We start from the raw sequence: 20,381 nt of genomic DNA, 5'->3' as shown, positions 1-20,381 counted from the left end.
TGCTTGTTGACATACACATCACCATGGTACTAGCTATGAAAACTTTGAGGGGTCCAGGAAGGAAGGTATGAAAGGCCTGAAGAGCTAGAATGCAAGATCTTACCTCCTTGATGTTGATGTGGTCTAACCTCTGATGAGGACATCAGAGACCAGACAGAGAACTGAAAAAAAGCTTCCCTCCCCCACCTGAGGCATTCAAAAAGAGCTCTTGAGTTGGGACTGGAGGTTGAAAAGGAAGCCCTGGGTTGAGAGAAACTTGATGAATCTACTACTGAAGTTCAAACTTGAGACAAAAAAGGAGGGGAACTAGGAAATCCAGGGAATGACAGTGTTGAAGTCACACTGACTTGAGGTACCACTGTTTTCTCATATGGAGCCTGGCTACAAGCAGCATAAGAATGGTGGAAGACAAACCCGCGGACCCTAAGAAAATCCCTGGCTGCGACTGAGGCCAGAGGAAGAGGAGACTGGAAAAAAGCAATCGGGGAGAAAAGCCTTAGGGGAAAGGTAGGGATGCCAGCATGGGAATGGTCTGGATACTGCAACAGAGAAAAATCAGGATCCTGCGAAAGAACCTAGACAGATATTTTCAAAATTTATGGTGAACCCCAGACTCTGAATTAGGGAAACAGTAAACTGGAGGTCCTGAAGAAGAACCTTGGGGGACAAGTTCTGGATGAGCTGCTCATCCAAATAAGGAAAGCTATAAACCACTCTCATCCTGCAAAAGGCAATAACAGGAGCAAGGCACTTGTTGAATACCCTTGGGGTGGTAGAGAGGCCAAAGGGCAAAGCAGAGAATTGAAAATGCAAAGAATCAGAGAACACAAAAACTTCCTGAAAAAGTAATGGATGGGGATGTGAAGGTAGGCATCCGTAAGATCTAGGGATACCAGAAATGCCTGAGGAAAAAGAGTAGGAAAAGTTTGAAGGGACATCTGACAAGGGGGGGCCTTTAGAAAGGTGTTGAGCTCAGAAAGGTCCTGAACTGGTCCTCCAGGTGCCAACCTTCTGGGGAAATCACAAAGGTTATGGAATAAAAACACTTCCTTTCCTGGGCAAGGGGCACAACCTGAATGGTGCGCTGGGCCAAAAAGAAAAACAAAGCAACTGTGGAAAGAGAGGAAGAGAGGAAGCTGTTCCTTAGGAGGCTGAGGGAATGCCCAGAAAGGGAAGGAGAGATATTTACAACATGAAAAACCCCTGGCAGATGACGTACAGAACTGGAGTCTTGTGTGCTACTTAACCAATTAGGAAGGGAAAGATGAAGGGACAAGGAAACCTAGCAGAGGGAAAAAGAAAGAAAGAAGAAAAAGAAAGCAAATTGTCAGATGGAACCTGGCTTGTCCTGAAAAAGAGGTAAGAGTAACGTCTCAGAATAGAACCAAATGTAACAGCCCTAGAAGCATCAACTCCATAACTGCATTTAATAGAGTGTTGAGTCACTTGAGAGGAAGAACACAATAAGGAAAGGGCTGAAACCCTTCCCTTCACAGCCGGGAAGGTCAGAAACTACTTGAGAAACCCAAGAAAGAAATGCTAAAATACATCTAGTAATATGGGTCTTGTAATTAATAACCCTAAAAGCCAAGGAAGCAGCAGTATAAACCTTTTTGCTTAGCTGTTTCATGATCCTATTATTCCTGTCTGAAGGAAGCAATTTAGTGGAAGACAACAGCTTGGAGAGTTTATCAGAGGAGAAAAACACCACAGAAGGATCTGCAGGAGGACACTGAAAGAAGTTCAGAATATTCAAGCACCTTGTAAAATCTGTCCGGTTTCTTGTGAGTTAGAGGCTGAGAATCAGGGGCTACAGAAGCTGTAGAAAAGGTATCCAAGAAGGGCAGCCAGAACTGGAGGAACAGCATAAGTTTTGGGAGAATCCATATGGAAGAGTTCACAATACCTATTTGGGATATAAGAAACCGGAGAACAATCTTACTTGAATTCCATCATACATGAAATAGTGTCCCCAAAGTATAGATCTTCTAAACAAGAATATCGACTAAAAGAATCGTACTGTTCAGACAGATGGTCCAAAATGGAAGGGATCTGAGAAGAGTACTTTAAGAACTCTTCTCCAGAAACCAGGAACTCATAAGAAGACTCTTGCTCCCTAGGTCTCCTAACAAGAGTAGAATACCGGAAAAAAGGCAGGCACAGCAACCCCCCTGAGGAAGTTTTAAAGCCATTAAGGCATTAAGGAACTCAAATAAAATCCTGCCATTCATGTTGGGAATCTCTAACTACAGTAGAAACATGCTTATTTTTTGCTTCTTTTTCTGCGAGACACCCACATGAAAAACCCTAGGAGGGATGGACCCTTTCTGACACTCTACAGCATAGTAGGAATCTACTTCCATATGAAAATTTGCAGAATCCCTCTCAGTCCCTCAGATATAATCAGCAGAGGTTCTCCCTCAACAGCTGGGGCAGACGTGTGAAAAGCCTCCGAGGATGTATGAGAATTCAGATCCACACTGGCCTCCCAATGGTGATGTGGTAGATCCTTTTTTTTATTTTCTAAACTATCTGCTTAAGCTTTAAATTAACAATTATAAAAGCATGCTTACCTTGGATGCTTTGTTTTTTCTTCCACAGACATGACAGAACTTGCACCTGCGACAGCACCAGTTAAGAATCTGATCTGGGTGAGGACGGTCGCTTTCTTCTAGACAGAAGGTATGAAAAGGCTCACAGCATACCTGACAGTAAACCAGCTGTTAACAGAAGCAAACAATCTTTCATAGGTCAGGTGATTTACATAATGCATAAATACAATATTCGTTAATAATTAGGTTAAACAACCCATGTTTACCAATGTTACAAGAAAACATTCATTACAATGGAAAACATTCAAAAGAGTAACACTGAAACCATGCAAGGCAGAAAATTTATTTGGAGTGATGCTGTCACCATCACCAAAGAGGATCTTCACACCAACTACTCTCAGCATCTAATTTGCTTTCCAACACTGCTGGAACTTAAATTCCATATTCTGACCTAAATGTTTTCTCCCAATCACTACTACCTATATCTAGCACTATATTCAAATAAATGATAAAGTTGATATCTTAATACAACATATATGAATGTTCATGTGTGTGAGCGCATACATGCGTACACATATATTTTTAACTGAAGTAAATATACATATTGCTAGTTAATTTATAGGTCTTCTTTATGAACCATCTAAAGCTGCAACAAGATCAGAATATATCTTATGCAGCACCTAATCTACAATGGGCTTAATTAGAAATTAGTGCTGTGCAAAGTTCTACAAAAACATTTACTTTACAGGTGTAGCTAGCCAGATTATAAATTAGCAGGAAATGTTTACAGAACAGCATTTTTCTGCACAGTAGCAATTAATTATGTATACTCCCCCAATGCCTTACAATACAAACTGCTTATTAACACTGATTACTTGGGTCTTCTACAGATGAATATGCGCCTTTCCCTGTACTTCTATACTACTGAGTTGAACTTTAACAAGCAATTAAATACCTGCGCCAGTACCATAAGTTCAAGCATCTTACTCATGTAAGCAAAACAGCCAGCTTAAAAGACAACTCCATGGAAATTTCACATTTGTTGCATCAAAATGCTTTATATTTTTAATACAGCCCTAAACAGTGCTAAAAACAAGGAATATAACATTCAACAGCGTTGCGACCAACTCAAAAGCAATGTCAGATATTCAAAAATTAAACAAATGCTACAGTGCTTTATTTTATCTATGGGAATAACTAGCGGTGGATATCTGGGTCCTTCTGGTTTAGCTTCCACAACATTCACTGATATTCCCTGTCATCCTAGCTAGTCCTTGGTCCCAGATGTCAAATTAATCTCAGTTGGATTTTTTTTTTGGAAAACTATCTCAATGTACCCTGGCTAAAGGTGACGCAGGATCCCAGTCTGTGACATGTGCGAGGACCTTAGCCCTAACACACTGCGTGCGTTTCACAAAGCACTATGGGCAGTGATGTCAAGGCTCACATACCATAAAAAAGATAATCAGCAAAGAAAATAGTTACAGTAGAAAGTGAGACATCCCCCCCCCCCCCATTCACAAGTCTCTGGGGTCTACACTGCGAGCATGCATAAATGCAGCGGGAAATGGGCCCAAGGACAGGAAACTATAACAAAGAACTGATCTACTGCTTGTACATCCACTATTAAAATGAGATATTCTTTGTTTGAATCACTGATGGAGTACTTCTGATTAGTGGGACTGCAATCGCACAAGGCCCAGATGTAGAGGGTAGACTAAAAATATTGTAACAAAACATACATGCACCAAAGTATATTTTACCTTCATCTACAAGCAAACAAACAACATAGGTTGTATAGATTAGAGAAGTAAAGATAAGTTCCAGCAAGAATAAGAGGGACGGTGGGTGGGTAACCTGGACTGCAACAGTGAATACACTCGAACATCTACATTTATGTTAAGTGTACACAACTGTACTATGTTCTTCGTGTTTCACTGTTGCAGTCATTACAATTGGGTAGAATCCCAAAGCTATGGTCGGGAGGCTGGAGCTAAATAGCATTAGGAGCGGCTATGAGGCCCTGCAGAACTGCAGTGGCAAAGCCTGCCCTGGATTTAGAGTAGAGTGGCAGATGATGGTGCTTTGTAAAGGTGTGCACTGAACTCCAGGTAGCAGCCTCTAAAATGTATTTGCTTGGTACTCCCCGGAGGAAGGCTGCTGAAGTGGCTGCTGCTCGGGTTGAATGTGGCCTAATGCCCTTAGGCACTGGCTTGCCATGTTGTGAATAGCAGAAACGAATGCAGTGGCTTATCCACTTTAAAATAGTCTGCTCTGAGATTGCCTTTCCTTGTGATTCTGCAGAATATGCCACTAGTAATTGCTGTCTTTCTGAAAACGTTGGTTCTGTCCAAGTAGAATCAAAGCTGTCTGTGCATGTCCAAAGAAAGAAGAATTCTCTCCCCCTTGTTCTGTGGATTTGGATAAAAAGTTGGCAGATGAATAGTTTGGTTAAGGGCCACACTGGACATCACCATAGGCATAAATGTTGGGTTTGTCCTCAGAGAAACCCTGTCTGGATAAAAAAATTATAAAAAAGTTTCCACAGCCATGAGTGCCTGTAGCTCTGAAACTAGTCTTGCAGAAGTTACTACTAGGAGCAGAGCTATTTTCCAAGATAAAAACTTTACATCAGCAGTAGCGGCTGGCTCAAAAGGAGGCAGGGTGAGTTTTTCCAAGACATAGTTGAGGTCCCATGCAGGTATTGGTGATCTCCTTGGAGACCTCAAGTTTTTGGCTCCTCTGAGGTACTGCCTTAACAAAGGATGAGAAAAGATTGGAGGCTCTGTATTGTAATGGGCCGAAATGGCAGAGGCGTGAATTTTAATTGATGAAAAGGATAGGCCTTTGTCCAGCATCTCAGATAAGCATTGCAAAATCTGAGGAATATTTGGAACAGCTGTGTCAATCCCTTGTGCCTGGTTCAAGCACAGAATCTCTTCCATTTTCCAGCATAAGATTTTCTAGTACTAGGCCTTCTGGCCTCCAAAATGACATCCATCACAGCTTTAGTGAGAGGTGCGTTTTGTATGCCTACATTATCCGCCATGCTGCCAGATTTAAATTCCTGAGTTGGCTGTGCAGGATCCGATTGTTTTGTTGGGACAATAGATGAGGTAAGGTCCAAGCCGGGCATTGAGACAAGCTCCTTAGGATTGGATACCAGTACTGGCGGGGCCAGTCTGGGGCAATCAGTATCATCTTTGGCTTCTCTTGTCTGACCTTTAGGAGTACCTTAGGGAGAAGAGGCAGTGAGGGAAAGGCATACACTGCCAAGTATTTCCAGCTGAAAGATGGGGCGTCCACTTTCCATGCTTGTCTGTGATAAGCCCTTGTGCAGAATCTTTTTAGTTGGTAGTTGTGAGGAGAGGCAAATAGATCAATACCCGGGCATCCCCATTTCCTTGTTAACATGCTGAAGACTTGTAGATCCAATTGCCAGTCGTGGGGATCCATGAGGTTTCTGCTTAGTTTGTCTGCCAGAGTATTTATCTTTCCTGGCAGGAATTGTGCCTGCAGATGTACTTGGTAAGTCAAATGCTGTGTTCCACAAAGTCATGGCTAGTCTGCAAAGGGGGTAAGAATGAGTGCCTCCCTGCTTGTTTATATACCACATGACCGTGATGTTGTCTGTCTTTAACAGTAGTTGTCCCGGATGTAAGTAGGTCCGTGAAGGCTGTCAGGGCATTTTGAACAGCTAGCATCTCTTTTTGATTGATATGTAGATGCATTTGGTTCAAGGACCATGTGCCTTGAATACATCTTCCTGCCATGTGGGCGCCCCAGGCATAATCTGATGCATCCGTTGTTAATGTCTGCCTGGCTGGGGTGTAAAGTGAATGGCTGCCCCTTGTTCTGGTGACAAGCAGTCGCCCACCATCGAAACTCCTGTTGCAAGCAGGGAATCAGAGTAACCCTTGTTTCCAGGCTGTGGCAATGAGTCCAAACACTTTTTAGGTACCATTGAAGTTTCCTCATATGCAGTCTCACATATGGAATTAGTAGGATGCAGGATGCCATGAAGCCAAAAGTCTGCAGAATTTTTCTTGCAGATAACTGGGTCTTTGTTGCCAACATTTTGAAATAGGTAGTCAGTTGCCTTTGTCTGGCGTGAGATAAGCCATCTGGGCAGTTGTATTTAAGCTTGCACCCAGGAATATTATCTCTTGAGAGGGTACTAGTTTTGATTTCTTTTCGTTGACTGTGTACCCTAGGCATGTTAAAAATCTCTTTACAAATGCCAGATGCTGTAGTAGAATGTCCTTGTTCTCTGCTTGAATGAGATAGTCATCCAAGTAAGGATATGTTTGTATTCCTCTGTCTGCAGAATGCAATTACTGGTGCCGGGCACTTTGTAAAGATCCTGGGCGCAGTAGATAAGTCAAAGGGCAGTGCAGAGAATTGGTAATGCATTGAGCCAGTTTTGAATCTGAGGTATCTTCTGCATGTTTGTCTGATGGGGACATACAGGTATGCCTCTTTTAGGTCTAATGTCACAAGCCAAGCCTTCTTGCCCAGCATGGGCAAAAGCTGCTGTAAAATCAACATTTGGAATTTTGGTATATCCAGGTATGTGTTTAGAATAGATAGGTCCAGTATTGGTCTCCAGGCCTTGTCCTTTCTTGGTACCACAAATAGCCTTGAGTAAAATCCTTGTCCCTGCTTTTGCTCTGGTACTTGAATGGCCCCCATGTCCATGAGGGATGAGACTTGATTTTGTGCCTCTGCCCATTGATTTTTTGGCAGGTCTGGCCAACCGTTTGACCTTGGCAGGGCATGGAAGTGAAACTTGTAGCCTTGTGACAATATGTCTAGGACCCATTTGTCCTGGGTTATAATGTGCCAATTTTGAGAAAAAAGTGCTAGTTTTCCCCCTAAACGTGCTGCCATAAGGTAAGTGCTTGGCGCAGGTAGGGGGAAGTCATTGGGACAGTTTCCTGTATGGCTGTGATTTGTCTTATCCACTTTTGGAGGTAGAAGCACCCCATTGTTTAGACCTGTATGAGCCTTGGGGCTGAGATCTGCCTCTAGGGCATCTGGATCTGCCCCTTTGTGGCCTGTCTGACACTGGAAAGGACCAATTCTTTGTAGGCCAGTGTCTGCTAAATCTTGGAGGCTGTACCTGTAAGAAATCCTTGACCGTTTACACAGATTTAGCTTTGTCCTCCATTTTCTTTAACACCTCTTCTGCCTTAACACCAAACAAGGTATCATGCTGTAATGGAGCATCTAATAATTTTGCTTTGACATGATCAGGCAGATTTTGTTCCTTTAACCAAGCATGCCTCCTAATGACAGAACCCGTAACTGCAGCCCTGCAGGAGGCCTCCAGAGAATCAAAACCACATTGCAAAGTATGCTTTCCAACTTGTTCAGCTGCATGCAATAAATCCTGCATTTCTTTGTTTTCTGCGCATTCAGAGTTTATCAACATTTTCTGTTTAAGCAGTGACATGATATATTGGTGATATTTGAGCATATGAAACTGGCAATTTAAGGCCCTTATAGCCAAGGTAGCAGAAGTGTAAATATTTTTCCCCAACTGTCCAGAGCCCTAGAATCCCTGTCGGAGGGGGTAGGTTTCTTTGCAGTGGAAGCTCTGACCCCTTTGGGACCCTGAGAGTGTGTTTCTGGGTCTGTAGCACGGTTTGTGAAAAGGAATTTATGAGAATCAGGAACCCTGTAGTATCTGTCCGGCTTAACAGGAGCTGAAGGTAAGGAATCAGGGAGTCAGACTAGACTCTGAGAGCACATCATCTACAATGTCTAACACAACTGGAATAGCTAGGGGGGGCCTGTGTTGTGGTAGTAAAAATGAAGTCTCTGAGCCTTTTCTTAGATTCTGAAACATCTTGGCTCTCCCAGTGGAAATGCTCCCTTCATGGTATGCAAGATTTCCCCAAAGGAGTGGTACTCAGGAGGAGAGGCTGAAGGGATAGATTCTTCAGCACCAGAATCCTCATAGGGAGGAAGGGAGTATTCCTGATCAGAAGAGAAATCAGATGAAATGGAAACCTGATCTGAAGATTCATAGTCTGTCTCTTGCCTAGGCCTCTTATCAGGAGGGGGATGGGATCCCCTGATCAAAGAAATTAAGTCTTCAGCCATTTTGAGCATCTGTTTTTTGGACATTGAGGCCTGTCCATGAGGTTATTGTACTTGTTTCTTTGTCTTTAAAGGAGTTTTAGTCTTTACCTTTGAAGCTGAAGTCGTTTTAATGTATAATTGTGTAGGTCTGAATACACCCTCAGAAGCCACTGCCTGCTCAGCGGCTTCGGACCCATCTGAGGGAATTGTCTGCGAGGGTCCAATACCTTGAGTTTCCAGCAGCCTAGTTGGCTCCACGTGGAAGCGGCCTGCAGCTCTAAAGTAGTGGGCGTCAAGGGCTGTAAAAGCGCCTCACTGAGAACCGGCGACTGGCTTAGAAGAAGCCTCATCGTCGGTTTTGGACCTCAGTTGCCTGTCTTTTTCTTTGCTTTTCTTGTGAACTCCGGTAGTCGGATAGCTATCAGATGACATTGTATAATTAAATCTTCGGCCAATATAACAAAAAGCAAAATCGTACTAATGCTTAATAGTGCATTGGTTAAATCTAGCACAAAACCGACAACTAGCAACGTTGTGGTCTGGGCCTAGGCAAGGAATACAGTAAGAATGAAAGTCTTTATGAGGTATTGGCTTCCCACAAGAAATACAATTATTAACTTTTTCTGACATCGGTCAGGAGCAAAAAAAAAGTTTCCCCAACGGGGTACTTAGCTTTTAATGAAGACTTCGGATCTGAAATTCGAATAAGAAAATCTCAGGAGTCGGCCGACCGGCACTTGCAAACTGCTTCGGGCACCGCACGGCAAGAAAGACTACAGAAAATGGCGTCGGCTGCATCTTTTATACCAGACGTCAGGGAAGAGGCGACAGCAACCGACGACAGACCAAGACTTTGGAATTCAGGCCAACTGAGGGCAACCTGCCAGCAGGATAACCAAACTGTAATGACTGCAACAGTGAAACACGAAGAATATCCAGGATTGCAACAGTGAATACACTCTAACATCTACATTTATGATAAGTGTACACAACTGTACTATGTTCGTGTTTTACTTTTGAAGTCATCACATTTGGGTTGATTCCCAAAGCTAAGGAAGGGAGGAGGAAATTAAAGAGCATTAGGGCCAGCTATAAAGCCCTGCAAGACTGCAGTGGCAAATCCAGCTTTGGATTTAGAAAAGAGGCATGTGGTAATGCCTTGTGAAGGTATGTACAGAGCTCCAGGTAGCAGCTTCTAGGATGTCCGTGGTAGGGACCCCTCTAAGAAATGTCACAGAGGTAGATGCAGCCCTGGTGGAATGTGATCTTATCCCCTGTGGGGTAGGTTTTCCATGGTGCTTGTAGCAGAAATGAATGCAATGGGCTATACATTTGGAAATGGTTTGCTTTGAAATGGCCTTCCCCGTCTGCTCCTGCAGCAAAGCCAACTAGCAGCTGTTCAGATTTTCTGAGGCTTAGTCCTGTCCAAATAGACTCTAAGTTGTCTGTGCAATTCCAGAGAGTGCAGTATTTGTTTCCCTTTGTTTTGTAGATTAGGGAAAAAAGTAGGCAAATGAATGGACTGATTTAGGGCCACACTAGACACCACACCTTGGGCATAACGGAAGGATTAGTCATGAGGGAAACCCTGTCCGCGTGGAAGATAATGAAGGGTTCCACTGCCATGAGGGCCTGTAAATCAGACACTCTTCTTGCTGAAGTGATGGCTAAAAGGAAGGCTGTTTTCTAAGAAAGGAATTTCAACTCAGCTACTGAAGCTGACTCAAAGGGGGGAAGAGTGAGTTTTTCCAATACAAAGTTAAGGTCCCAGGCTGGCGTGAGAGCTCGACTGAGAGGTCTTAAACTTTTGGCCCCTCTAAGGAATTGTTTTAGCAAGGGGTGAGAGAAGAGGGGTGGCTCAGTATTATAATGTGCTGAAATGGCAGAGGCATGAATTTTAATTGATGAAAAGCATAGGCCCTTGTGGAGCATTTCTTTTAGGTACTCTAGAATATGAAGTAAGCTGGGCACCGTTGTGCCCATCCCCTGAGCCTGGCTCCACGAACAGTACCTTCTCCACTTTTCAGCATAGGATTCTCTAGTACTAGGCCTCCTTGCCTCCAGAATGACATATAGCGCCTGCTTACTGAGGGATGCTAGAGGAGAGCTCAAGGAATTAGCCAGGCTGCAAGGTTCAGGGTTTGAAGGTGAGGGTGCAGAATCTGGCCCGCCTGCTGGGACAGCAGGGAAGGGGTTCTGAGGGCAGGTGCCATGGTTGTAGATGTGTCATACTGAGCAAGAGGGGGTACCAGTGCTGGCGTGGCCAGTCTGGTGCAATCAGTATTGTCCTTGGCATGTCCTGTTTCATCTTTAGTAGAACCCTCGAGAGGAGGCAGATGGGGAAAGGCATAAATTGACAGGCTTTCCCAGGAAAGGACAGGGTATCCACTTTCCGAGCTTGACTGTGGGGAGTTCTTGCGCAGAATTTGTTCAATTGGTAGTTCTGAGGGGAGGCAAACAGGTCTACCTCTGGAGTCCCCCCTTTGTTCCTCAAGACGTTGAGTATTTTGGCTTCTAGTTTTCATTCGTGTGGGTCCATCATATCTCTGCTTAAGTTGTCTGCCAGTGAATTTAGTATGCCTGGCAGGAATTGTTCTTGTAGTTGTACTTGGTAGCTCAAGGCTGTGTTCCACAAAGCCATGGCTAGTCTGCAGAGGGGGGTACGAGTGGGTTCCTTCCTGCTTGTTTATATACCACACTGTGGTGCTGTCTGTCCTTACCAATAGATGTCCTGGAAGTATACGGACTTTGAAGGCTGTCAGAGCATTCTGTACCGCTAACATTTCTTTTTGACTGATATGCAGGTGCATCTGTCTCGGGTTCCATATGCCCTGAATGCACTGCCCTACCATGAGAGCCCCCCATGCATAGTCTGATGTGTCTGTTAGGGTTTTGGCGGCAGGGGGTAGAGTGAAAGGAAGTCCCTTGTTGTGGTATGCAGGCCTCTGCCCATCAAAGGAACTCTGTCTTCAAACAAGAAATGATAGAAATCGTTTCCAGGTCCTGAGAATGATGACACCATAGGGTTTTTAGATACCACTGGAGTTTCATATGCAGTCTTGCATATGGAATTAGTATAATGCAAGAAGCCATGAACCCCAGAGCTGGCAGTATTTTCCTTGCAAATAGCTGGGGTTTTGTGACCAATAGTTTGAAGTAGGTTGTCAAATAAACTTGTTTCTCCGGAGTGAGGAATGCCATCTGGAAAGTTGTGTTCAAGCTTGCTCCCAGGAATACAATCTGTTGGCAGGATACTAGCTGACATTTCTTTTCACTGATGGTGTACCCCAGTGAGGTTGCAAGTTTCTTTACGAATGTCAGGTGTTGTAATAGCAAGTCCTGGCTTTCTGCCTGAAGACAATCATCCAAGTATGGGTAAATCTGAATATTTCTCTGCCTGCAACATGCAATGGCTGGTGCAATGGCTGGAGCAAGACACTGTTAACACCCTGGGCGCAGGAGATAAGCCAAAGGGAAGTGCACAGAACTGAAAGTGCATGGGGCGTGCCCTGAAACGTAGGTATTGTCTGCAGGATCCTCTTACTGGGATGTGAAGGTAAGCTTCATTACGTCAAGGGTTGCCAGCCACACAACCTTGGCTAGCATAGGAAGAAGCTGTTGAAGAGTTAGCATTTTGAATTTTGAAACCACCAGAAAGGTGTTGAGAATAGAGAGGTCCATGATAGGACGCCAGTTGTCGTCTTTTCTGGGTACCAGAAAAAGTCTTGAATAAAAACCTTGTCCACTTTGTTCTGCTGGGACAGGCTGAAAAGCCCTGATACTGAGAAGAGAGAGAACCTGCTGTTGGGCCTCCGCCCATTGATATGGGGGTAGGTCTGGCCAACCATTCAAGGCTGGTAGTGTGCGGAAGTGGAATCTGTATCCTTGGGAAACTATGCTCAAAACCCATTTGTCCTGGGTAATGAGTTCCCACTTTTTTGCATGCAGGGCTAGCTTTCCTCCTAAGGGAGCAGGTAGTTGAGCAGGGCTTGGAAGGGTTAAGGCTAAGTCATTGCGTCATTTTTCCGTAGGGGGGTGGCTTACTACTTACACTCTGCTTTGGAAGTGGGAGCCCCCCACTGCTTAAATCTGTGCGTAGCCTGAGACTGTAGCCTAGGTAGTCTGCTGCTTCTGGGTTTGGACTGAGAAGGCCTGGAAGGGACTGGAAAGGACCAGTTCTTTGAAGGCCAATGTCTACTGAATCTGGGAGGCTGTACCTGTAGGAAATCTAACAGTTTGCATAGATTTAGCTTTCTCCTCTATCCTTTTGTGGACGACTTCTGCTTTGTTGTCAAAAAGGGGGCCATGGTTTAAAGGAGCATGCAGTAATTTAGCTTTAACATGATCTGGCAAGTTTTGTTCCTTAAGCCAAGCATGCCTTCTAAGTACAGCCCCAATGTCAGCAGCCCTGCAAGATGCTTCTAAAGCGTCAAAACCACATTCAAAAGTATATTTACCAACTTGTTCTGCAGAATGCATTAAATCTTGCAAGTCTTTGTGTTCAACACAGTCAGGAATCTACAACAATTTCTGTTTAAGTAGTCCCATAATATCCTGCTGATACTTTAACATATGAAACTGGCAATTTAAAGCCCTAATGGCCAAAGTAGCAGAAGTGTATACATTCTTACCCTATCTGTATAAGGCTCTAGAATCTCTATCAGAAGGGGTAGGATTTTTGACAGCAGTAGCCTTAATGCCTTTTGGTCCTTGGGAAATGGTCGCTGGATCCACAGAAGGATTCTTGAAGAGAAACATGTGAGAGTCAGGTACTCTGTAGCACCGGTCAGGTTTTCTGGGAGCTGGAGGCAAAGTGTCTGGGGTAAAACTAGATTCCAAGAAAGCATCATCTACAATGTCCAGAACAGGAGAGATAGCTAAAGGCCTATGTTGAGGCAGGAGTAAGAATTCCTCAAGTCTCTTTTTGGACTCAGAGTAATCCTTGCTTTGCCCAGTGGAAATGCTCCCTAAGAGTATGCAAGGTTTCAACCAAAGGAAAATCTTCTGGAGGGGAAGCAGAGGGAATGGAATCCTCTGCATCAGAATCCTCATAAGTAGATAAGTGCAAATCCTGGTAATCAGAAGGAGCAGAAATATCAGAGTCCTGATCAGAAGAATCAGAAAGAAAATCAGTTCTAGGTTTCCCTGGAGGGGGAAGGCTGGCTTCCCTCTAATTAAGGTAATAAGGTCTTCAGCCATTCTAAGCATTTGTTTTTGAAGCATATGGGCCTGAGCCTGCGGTTTGAACGTCAGTTTTCTAGATGTAGTGCGAGCTTTTGGCCTGAGGAATTTGGACCTTCTGGAAACTATTGCGTCTGTTTAATATGAATGTCTGTAGGCCTGAAAACACCCTCAGAAGCCAGTGCCTGTACAGCGGCTCCAGATCCATCGAAGGTAGACATACGCAGGTTCTATAGTCAAAGAAGCATCTCACGGCATACTGGACTCCGAATGGGTCTCAGTAGAGGCCTGCAAATCTGAAGTAGCGGGTATCAGGGGCTGCGAAAGTGCCTCACTGTGTACAGATGGACTGGCGACTAGCTTAACGGAAGCATCATTGGCAGTTTTGGACCTAGGTGGTCTGTCTCTCTTTTATTCTTACATTTTTTAGGAAGATCGGTAGTCGGATGGCTTAAAGCCATTTCGGAGTACGAAGATCGAATACGAAAGTAATTCGCTGCAAAAATGGCCCAACGAATAGTTCGGGTGTTGAACAAGGCAGGAAAAGTACAGTTTTGTACCTACCATAAATGTAGATGTCCGATAGATATGCAATTGCAGTCATAACATATGGGTTGTCCTGCCTCAGGCAGCCCTCGGTCGGCCTGATTCCAAAGTCTGGGTCCGACGTCAGCTGATGTCGCATTTCTCTCCGACATCAGAGCGGCTGGAGTACATAAGCATCAGCCGACGCCATCTTCTTCAGTGTTTCTTGCCCCAGATGCCAGGTGCCCTCCAAGGAAGGCTGTAATCAAATTGGAAGAAAAACAGATTTCTAGACAAATAAATAAGCAATAAACAGATACACCATAACAGATATCCCCAGCTAAAGGTAACGGGGATAGGAGTGGACCCAAGGCATAGAGGGGAAGGAGGGAGGGAAAACCCGACTGCAGTTGCATCTCTATCGGACATCTACATTTATGGTAGGTACAAAACTGTACTATGTCCTTCAAGAATGCAACTGCAGTCATAACATATGGGTTGAATACCATAGCTTAGCTGGGGGAGGTGGAATGCTCTAAGAAAAGGATGGTGTAGCTATCAATCCCTGCAGGACTGCAGAAGCAAAGCCTGCTCTGGATCTGGAATATAGAGGAAGGTTGTAGTGTTTGGAAAATGTATGCACGGAGCTCCATGTAGCAGCTTCTAGAATTTCTTTTGTAGGCACCCCTCTTAAGAATGCTGTAGAGGTGGCTGTAGCTCTGGTGGAGTGTGGTCTGACATTGGCTGGCACACTCTTTCCATGGAAGGAATAACAGAATCTGATGCAATGTCCAATCCATTTTGAAATCGTCTGTTTTGAAATTGCTTTTCCTTATACTCCAGGGGCGTAAGCTACAAAAAGCTGATCAGACTTCCTACTGGTCTTGGTTCTGTCCAGGTAGTAGCGAAGCTGTCTGTGAATGTCCAAGGTATGCAACAGTCTTTCACCTTTGTTCTCAGGATTGGGAAAGAAAGTAGGCAGGTGAATTGCTTGATTTAGAGAGACCCTAGATACCACTTTTGGGAGAAAGGTAGGGTTGGTTCGTAAGGAGACCCTGTATCTGTGAAAAGTTAAGAACGGTGGTATAGCCATTAGGGCCTGTAATTCCGAAACCCTTCTTGCTGAGGTAATGGCCAACAGGAATGCTGTCTTCCAGGAAAGAAATTGTAAATCCACAGAAGCTGCTGGCTCAAAGGGAGGTAAAGTCAATTTTTCTAGGACAAAGTTGAGGTCCCAAGCTGGTACTGGTGCCCTTCTTGGGGGCTTTATATTCTTGATTCCTCTAAGAAATTGCCTTAAAGGATGTGAAAACACAGGTGGATCAGTGTTGTATCTAGCTGAGATAGCTGAAGCATGTATTTTTATAGAGGAGTATGAGAGTCCATTATGTAGCATATCTGCCAAATATTCCAGGATGAGTGGGATGCTCAAAAGTGATGCATCATGGCCCTTGGTGGTATTCCAAATGCTGAATCTCTTCCATTTGGCTGAGCAAACCTTTCTGGTGGATGGTCGGCGGGCTTCTGTCAGTATCCGCTGAACTTCTTTGGAAAGAGGTAGGTTGAGGTTATTTCATGGGATCTCCCAAGCTGTTAGCTGTAGCGTCTGGATGTTGGGATGAACTGTCCTGAAGTTGTGTTGAGTCAAAAGTTGGGGCCATTGAGGGAGGGCCCATGTTTTGTTGTGACATATGCTCCGTAGTAGTGGGTACCAGTGCTGTCTTGGCCAGTCTGGAGCTATTAGTATCCCCTTGGGCTGCTCTGCTTTGATCTTTAGTAACACTGTGGTCATCAGTGGCAGAGGTGGAAATGAATAGATTTTTAGGGAGCTCCAGTTGAATGAGAGAGCATCTATTTTCCATGCTTTTAGTTGATATGTCCATGAACAAAACTTCTGTATTTGATGATTGAGGTGGGAGGCAAATAGGTCTATGTCCGGCCTGCCCGATGATGAAGTGAGTCGTATAAAGATTTCTGGATGCAACATCCATTCGTGGGGGTCTAGGAAATTCCTGCTTAGGCTGTCCACCAGAACATTGTCTTTGCCTGGAACAAACTGGGATTGCAACTGTATGTTTAGGCTCAGTGATTTTTCCCAAAGATTCATTGTCAGTCTGCAAAGGGGGTAAGAATGAGTGCCCCCCTGCTTGTTTATGTACCACATCACAGTGGTGTTGTCTGTCCGTATTAGTAGGTGGCCTGGTGGTAGTTGTTGTCCGAAGGCCTCGATGGCATGCATTACTGCCAGCATTTCTTTTTGGTTGATGTGCAGATGTGTTTCCTTTGGAGACCATTGTCCTTGAATACATCTGCCCTCCATGTGCGCCCCCCCATCCAAGGTCTGAGGCGTCTGTGGTCATGGTGTGTGTTATCTGAGGCTTTTTGAATGACATACCTGTGTTTGACTGGCTTACTGAGGCCCACCATAGAAATTCCTTTTGAAGACATGGAATGAGTGGTATGGTTGCTTCTAGGTTGTTGCTGTGTTGAGACCATAAGCTTTTTAGGTTCCATTGAAGCTTTCTCATGTGTAGTCTTGCTAGTGGTACCAGTAGAATGCAGGATGCCATGTAACCCAGGGCCTGTAGGAATCTCCTTGCAGTTATCTGGGTGAGCTTTGCTAAAGTTTTGAAGTAAAGAGTTAGCTTCTTTTGCTCATCTTCTGTCAGGTAAGCCATTTGAGAGGCTGTGTCTAGTTTGGCTCCTAAGAAGGTAATTTTGCTGGGATGGCTGAAGTCTTGACTTTTGAAAGTTGACTGTGTATCCCAGAGCCTGTAGCAAATGTATGACATCATTCAAGTTTTTTGTCAAAGTTAGTTTGTCGTCCGCTTGTATGAGGCAATCGTCCAGGTACAGGTAGATTTGAATCCCCTGGAGTCTGCAATGAGCAATTACTGAAGCCAGGCATTACGTGAATACTCTGGGCGCAGTAGATAAGCCAAATGGCAATGCTGAGAATTGATAATGCTCTGGCCCTGCAAGAAATCTGAGGTATCTTCTGCAGCTGTGTCTGATAGGGACATGCAGGTATGCCTCCTTGAGGTCCAGAGAAATCAGCCAAGACCCCTTGCCCAGCATGGGAAGGAGTTGCTGTAGAGTCAGCATTTTGAACTTTGGTACTATGAGAAAAGTGTTTAAAGCGGACAAGTCCAGTATTGGTCTCCATTGAGTTTCTTTTCTTGGAACAAGGAACAGTCTTGAGTAAAACCCCTGACCTTGTTCTTGTTGTGGAACTTTTTCTATTGCTTTGATCTGAGCAAGCAGAGAAATTTGCTTGATAGCCTCTGCCCTCTGGTTTTGTGGCAGGTTTGGCATGCCTAGTTTTCTTGCCAAGGTATGAAAATGGAACCTGTAACCATGGTCTATAATGCCCAAAATCCATTTGTCCTTTGTCACTTTGTGCCAATTTCTTGTAAACAGAGATAATTTTCCGCCCAAAGGAGCTTCTGCTTGCTCCTTGGTAAGCGGACCTAGAGGAAAGTAATTTAGAATGTCCCTGTGGGGCGAGAGAAACCCCTGTGTCACTTCTTTGGTTTGCTGGTTGCCACTGTCGTCCCCTGTAGGATCCTCTGTATTGGCCTCTTCCTCGGGGACGCCTGCTTTTGCCCCTTTGAAATCTTTCAGGATTAGGAAAGGACCAGTTTTTAGAAGGCCAGTTCCTGTTGAATCTAGGTGGCTGAAACTGGAGGAAATCTTTGACTGTCTGAACTGACTTGGCTGTTTCCTCAATGGACTTTAACACATCTTTAGCATTAGCACCAAAAAGCTTGTTCTTTTCCAAAGGTGCAACAAGAAGTTTTGCCTTAACATGATCTGGTAAAGGTTGATCTTTTAACCATGCATGTCTACGAATGACCGCCCCTGTCATAGCTGCCCTACATGAAGCTTCCAATGCATCATATCCACACTGTAGAAAGTGATTGCTAACTTGCTGAGAATTGTGTGCAGCCTCCTGCAAAGACTTCCTATCTAAAGGTTCAGGGGAGGCCAATCTTTTCTGTAAATCATCTAACAGGAAATCCTGATATTGAAACATGTGAAAGAGACAATTGAGAGCTCTCATAGATAAAGTAGTGGAGGTGTAGACCTTCTTCCCCCATCTCTCTAAGGACCTTGCTTCCCTGTCGGAGGGCAAAGGGTTTTTGGAGGTGGTAGCTGAAACCCCTATAGGCCCCTGGGAAATTGTTTCTAAATCAACAGCATGGGCCCTAAAGAAATGGGAATGGGTTTCTGGGACCCTATAGTATCTGTTAGGCTTGACAGGAGCAGGAGGAAGAGTATCAGGGGTAACACTGGAGTCAGAATATAAATCATCCAAAACATCAATCACAGGGGGTATAGCTAAGGGTCTGTGTTGGGGTTTTTTAAGGAAGGTTCGAAGGAGCTTTCTGGAATCTGAATATTCCTGGCTTTGCCACTTAAAATGCTCCCTCATGGAATGCAGAACTTCCCCAAAAGACATATCCTCAGGAGGAGAAGCCGAGGGGATAGAATCCTCTGCATCTGAATCCTCATAGGTCTGGAAGGGCTCTTCCTGGCTTTCAGAGTGAACAGAGTCCTCAGAATCTTCATCTGTGGGAAGAGGGTCAGGGGGTTCAACCCTGGGCCTCTTATCAGGAGGAGTCTGGGATCCTCTCTCAGGATGGGCCTGGGAACCTCTGATCAGGGAAATTAAATCTGCGGCCATAGCCATGATTTGAGTTTCAGGAGTAGGCTGAGGTAAGGTCTTAGCAGAAAGATGCTTGGACTTGCTGGCTGCCTTGGCACGTGTGTAGGCCTTGATAGACATGGACATGGGAGGCCTAGCTGCTCCACGTGCAGGAGTGACTATCTACAGCAATGGTCTTGGGCATTTCCTCGGTTTCAGTATCCGGAGGAAAGTCAATAACTGGCTTCGGAGTGGCCTCCGGTATCGGCGGTATCGGTAATGCGGTGTCTTCGGTTCGGAGCGGTGGAATAACCACCTCAGAGAGAACCGGAGCACTTGTGGTTAATTTTGGCGTGGTGTCAGTGGAAGACGCGGGCCGAGGATGTCGGTCCAGGTCTTTTTGTTTCTTAGGAGTCTGCGTTGTCGGTTGTTCCGACGGCATCGTATAATCAAATTTATCGCCGAAAAAGTCTTCAGCGAACTCCGCCCGGCGCCTGAGAGTGCGCTTGTTAAAGCGAGCACAGGCGGCACAGGCCAAGACGACGTGGTCTGGGCCAAGGCAAGGGAGGCAGTAAGAGTGGAAATCCTTATGAGGTATTTGTTTACCACAAGACAAACAATTATTTACTTTTTCAGTAATTTCTGACATCGGCTGAGGCAAGAAAAGGTCCCCAGCGGGTACTTAGCTTTGATGACTTCGGTTCAAGAATACAGGAGCTGACCGACCGGCACTTGCGAACTGCTTCTGCTTCGGGCACCGCGCGGCAAGAAAGACTGAAGAAGATGGCGTTGGCTGATGCTTATGTACTCCAGCCGCTCTGTCGGAGAGAAATGCGACATCAGCCGATGTCGGACCCAGACATTGGAATCCGGCCGACCGAGGGCTGCCTGAGGCAGGACAACCCATATGTTATGACTGCAGTTGCATTCTTGAAGGACATCCGACATGGAGGGACGTTGTGGTCTGGGCCGAAACAGGAGATGCGGTAAAAATGAAAATCTCAAAGGTATTTGCTTTTCACAGGTAAGACTATTGTTAACTTTTACTGACATCGGTTGAAGCAAGAAAAAGGATCCCCAACAGGGTACTTCTATTTTTTGAAGACTTCGAGTCTGAAACTTGAAAACGAAAATTTTTGGAGACGGCCGACCGGCACTTGCGAACTGCTTCTGCCCCGGGCACCACACTGCAAGAAAGCCTGATGTAATGGCATCGGCTGCATGTTTTATACCCCTGACGACCTGACGTCAGGGACGAAGCAACAGCACCCGAAGCAGAAATCCGAAGACTCTGGTATTCAAGCCGGCTGAGGGCTACCTGCAGGCAGATAACCAGAATGTGATGCCTGCAACAGTGAAACACGAACATCAGCAGTTTGTTTACAGGA

General features: G+C 44.9%; 1 protein-coding gene across 1 annotated transcript in view; it reads right to left on the bottom strand.

Annotated features, from left to right (window-relative positions):
• Positions 1–20,381, bottom strand: part of KMT2B (lysine methyltransferase 2B) — a gene marked incomplete in the record, with an annotated part of 4,527,268 nt that overhangs the window by 3,121,185 nt on the left and 1,385,702 nt on the right. Inside the window, 1 exon segment of the mRNA XM_044079325.1 lies at positions 2,574–2,720. Coding sequence (XP_043935260.1) covers positions 2,574–2,720 — 147 coding nt within the window.

Source organism: Protopterus annectens, chromosome 8.part0 (assembly GCF_019279795.1).
Source record: "Protopterus annectens isolate FY-2018-M chromosome 8.part0, PAN1.0, whole genome shotgun sequence".
NCBI classification, from domain to species: Eukaryota; Metazoa; Chordata; order Ceratodontiformes; family Protopteridae; genus Protopterus; species Protopterus annectens.
Note: the sequence above shows the minus strand (reverse complement) of the source record. Positions and strands in the feature narration are given on the sequence as shown.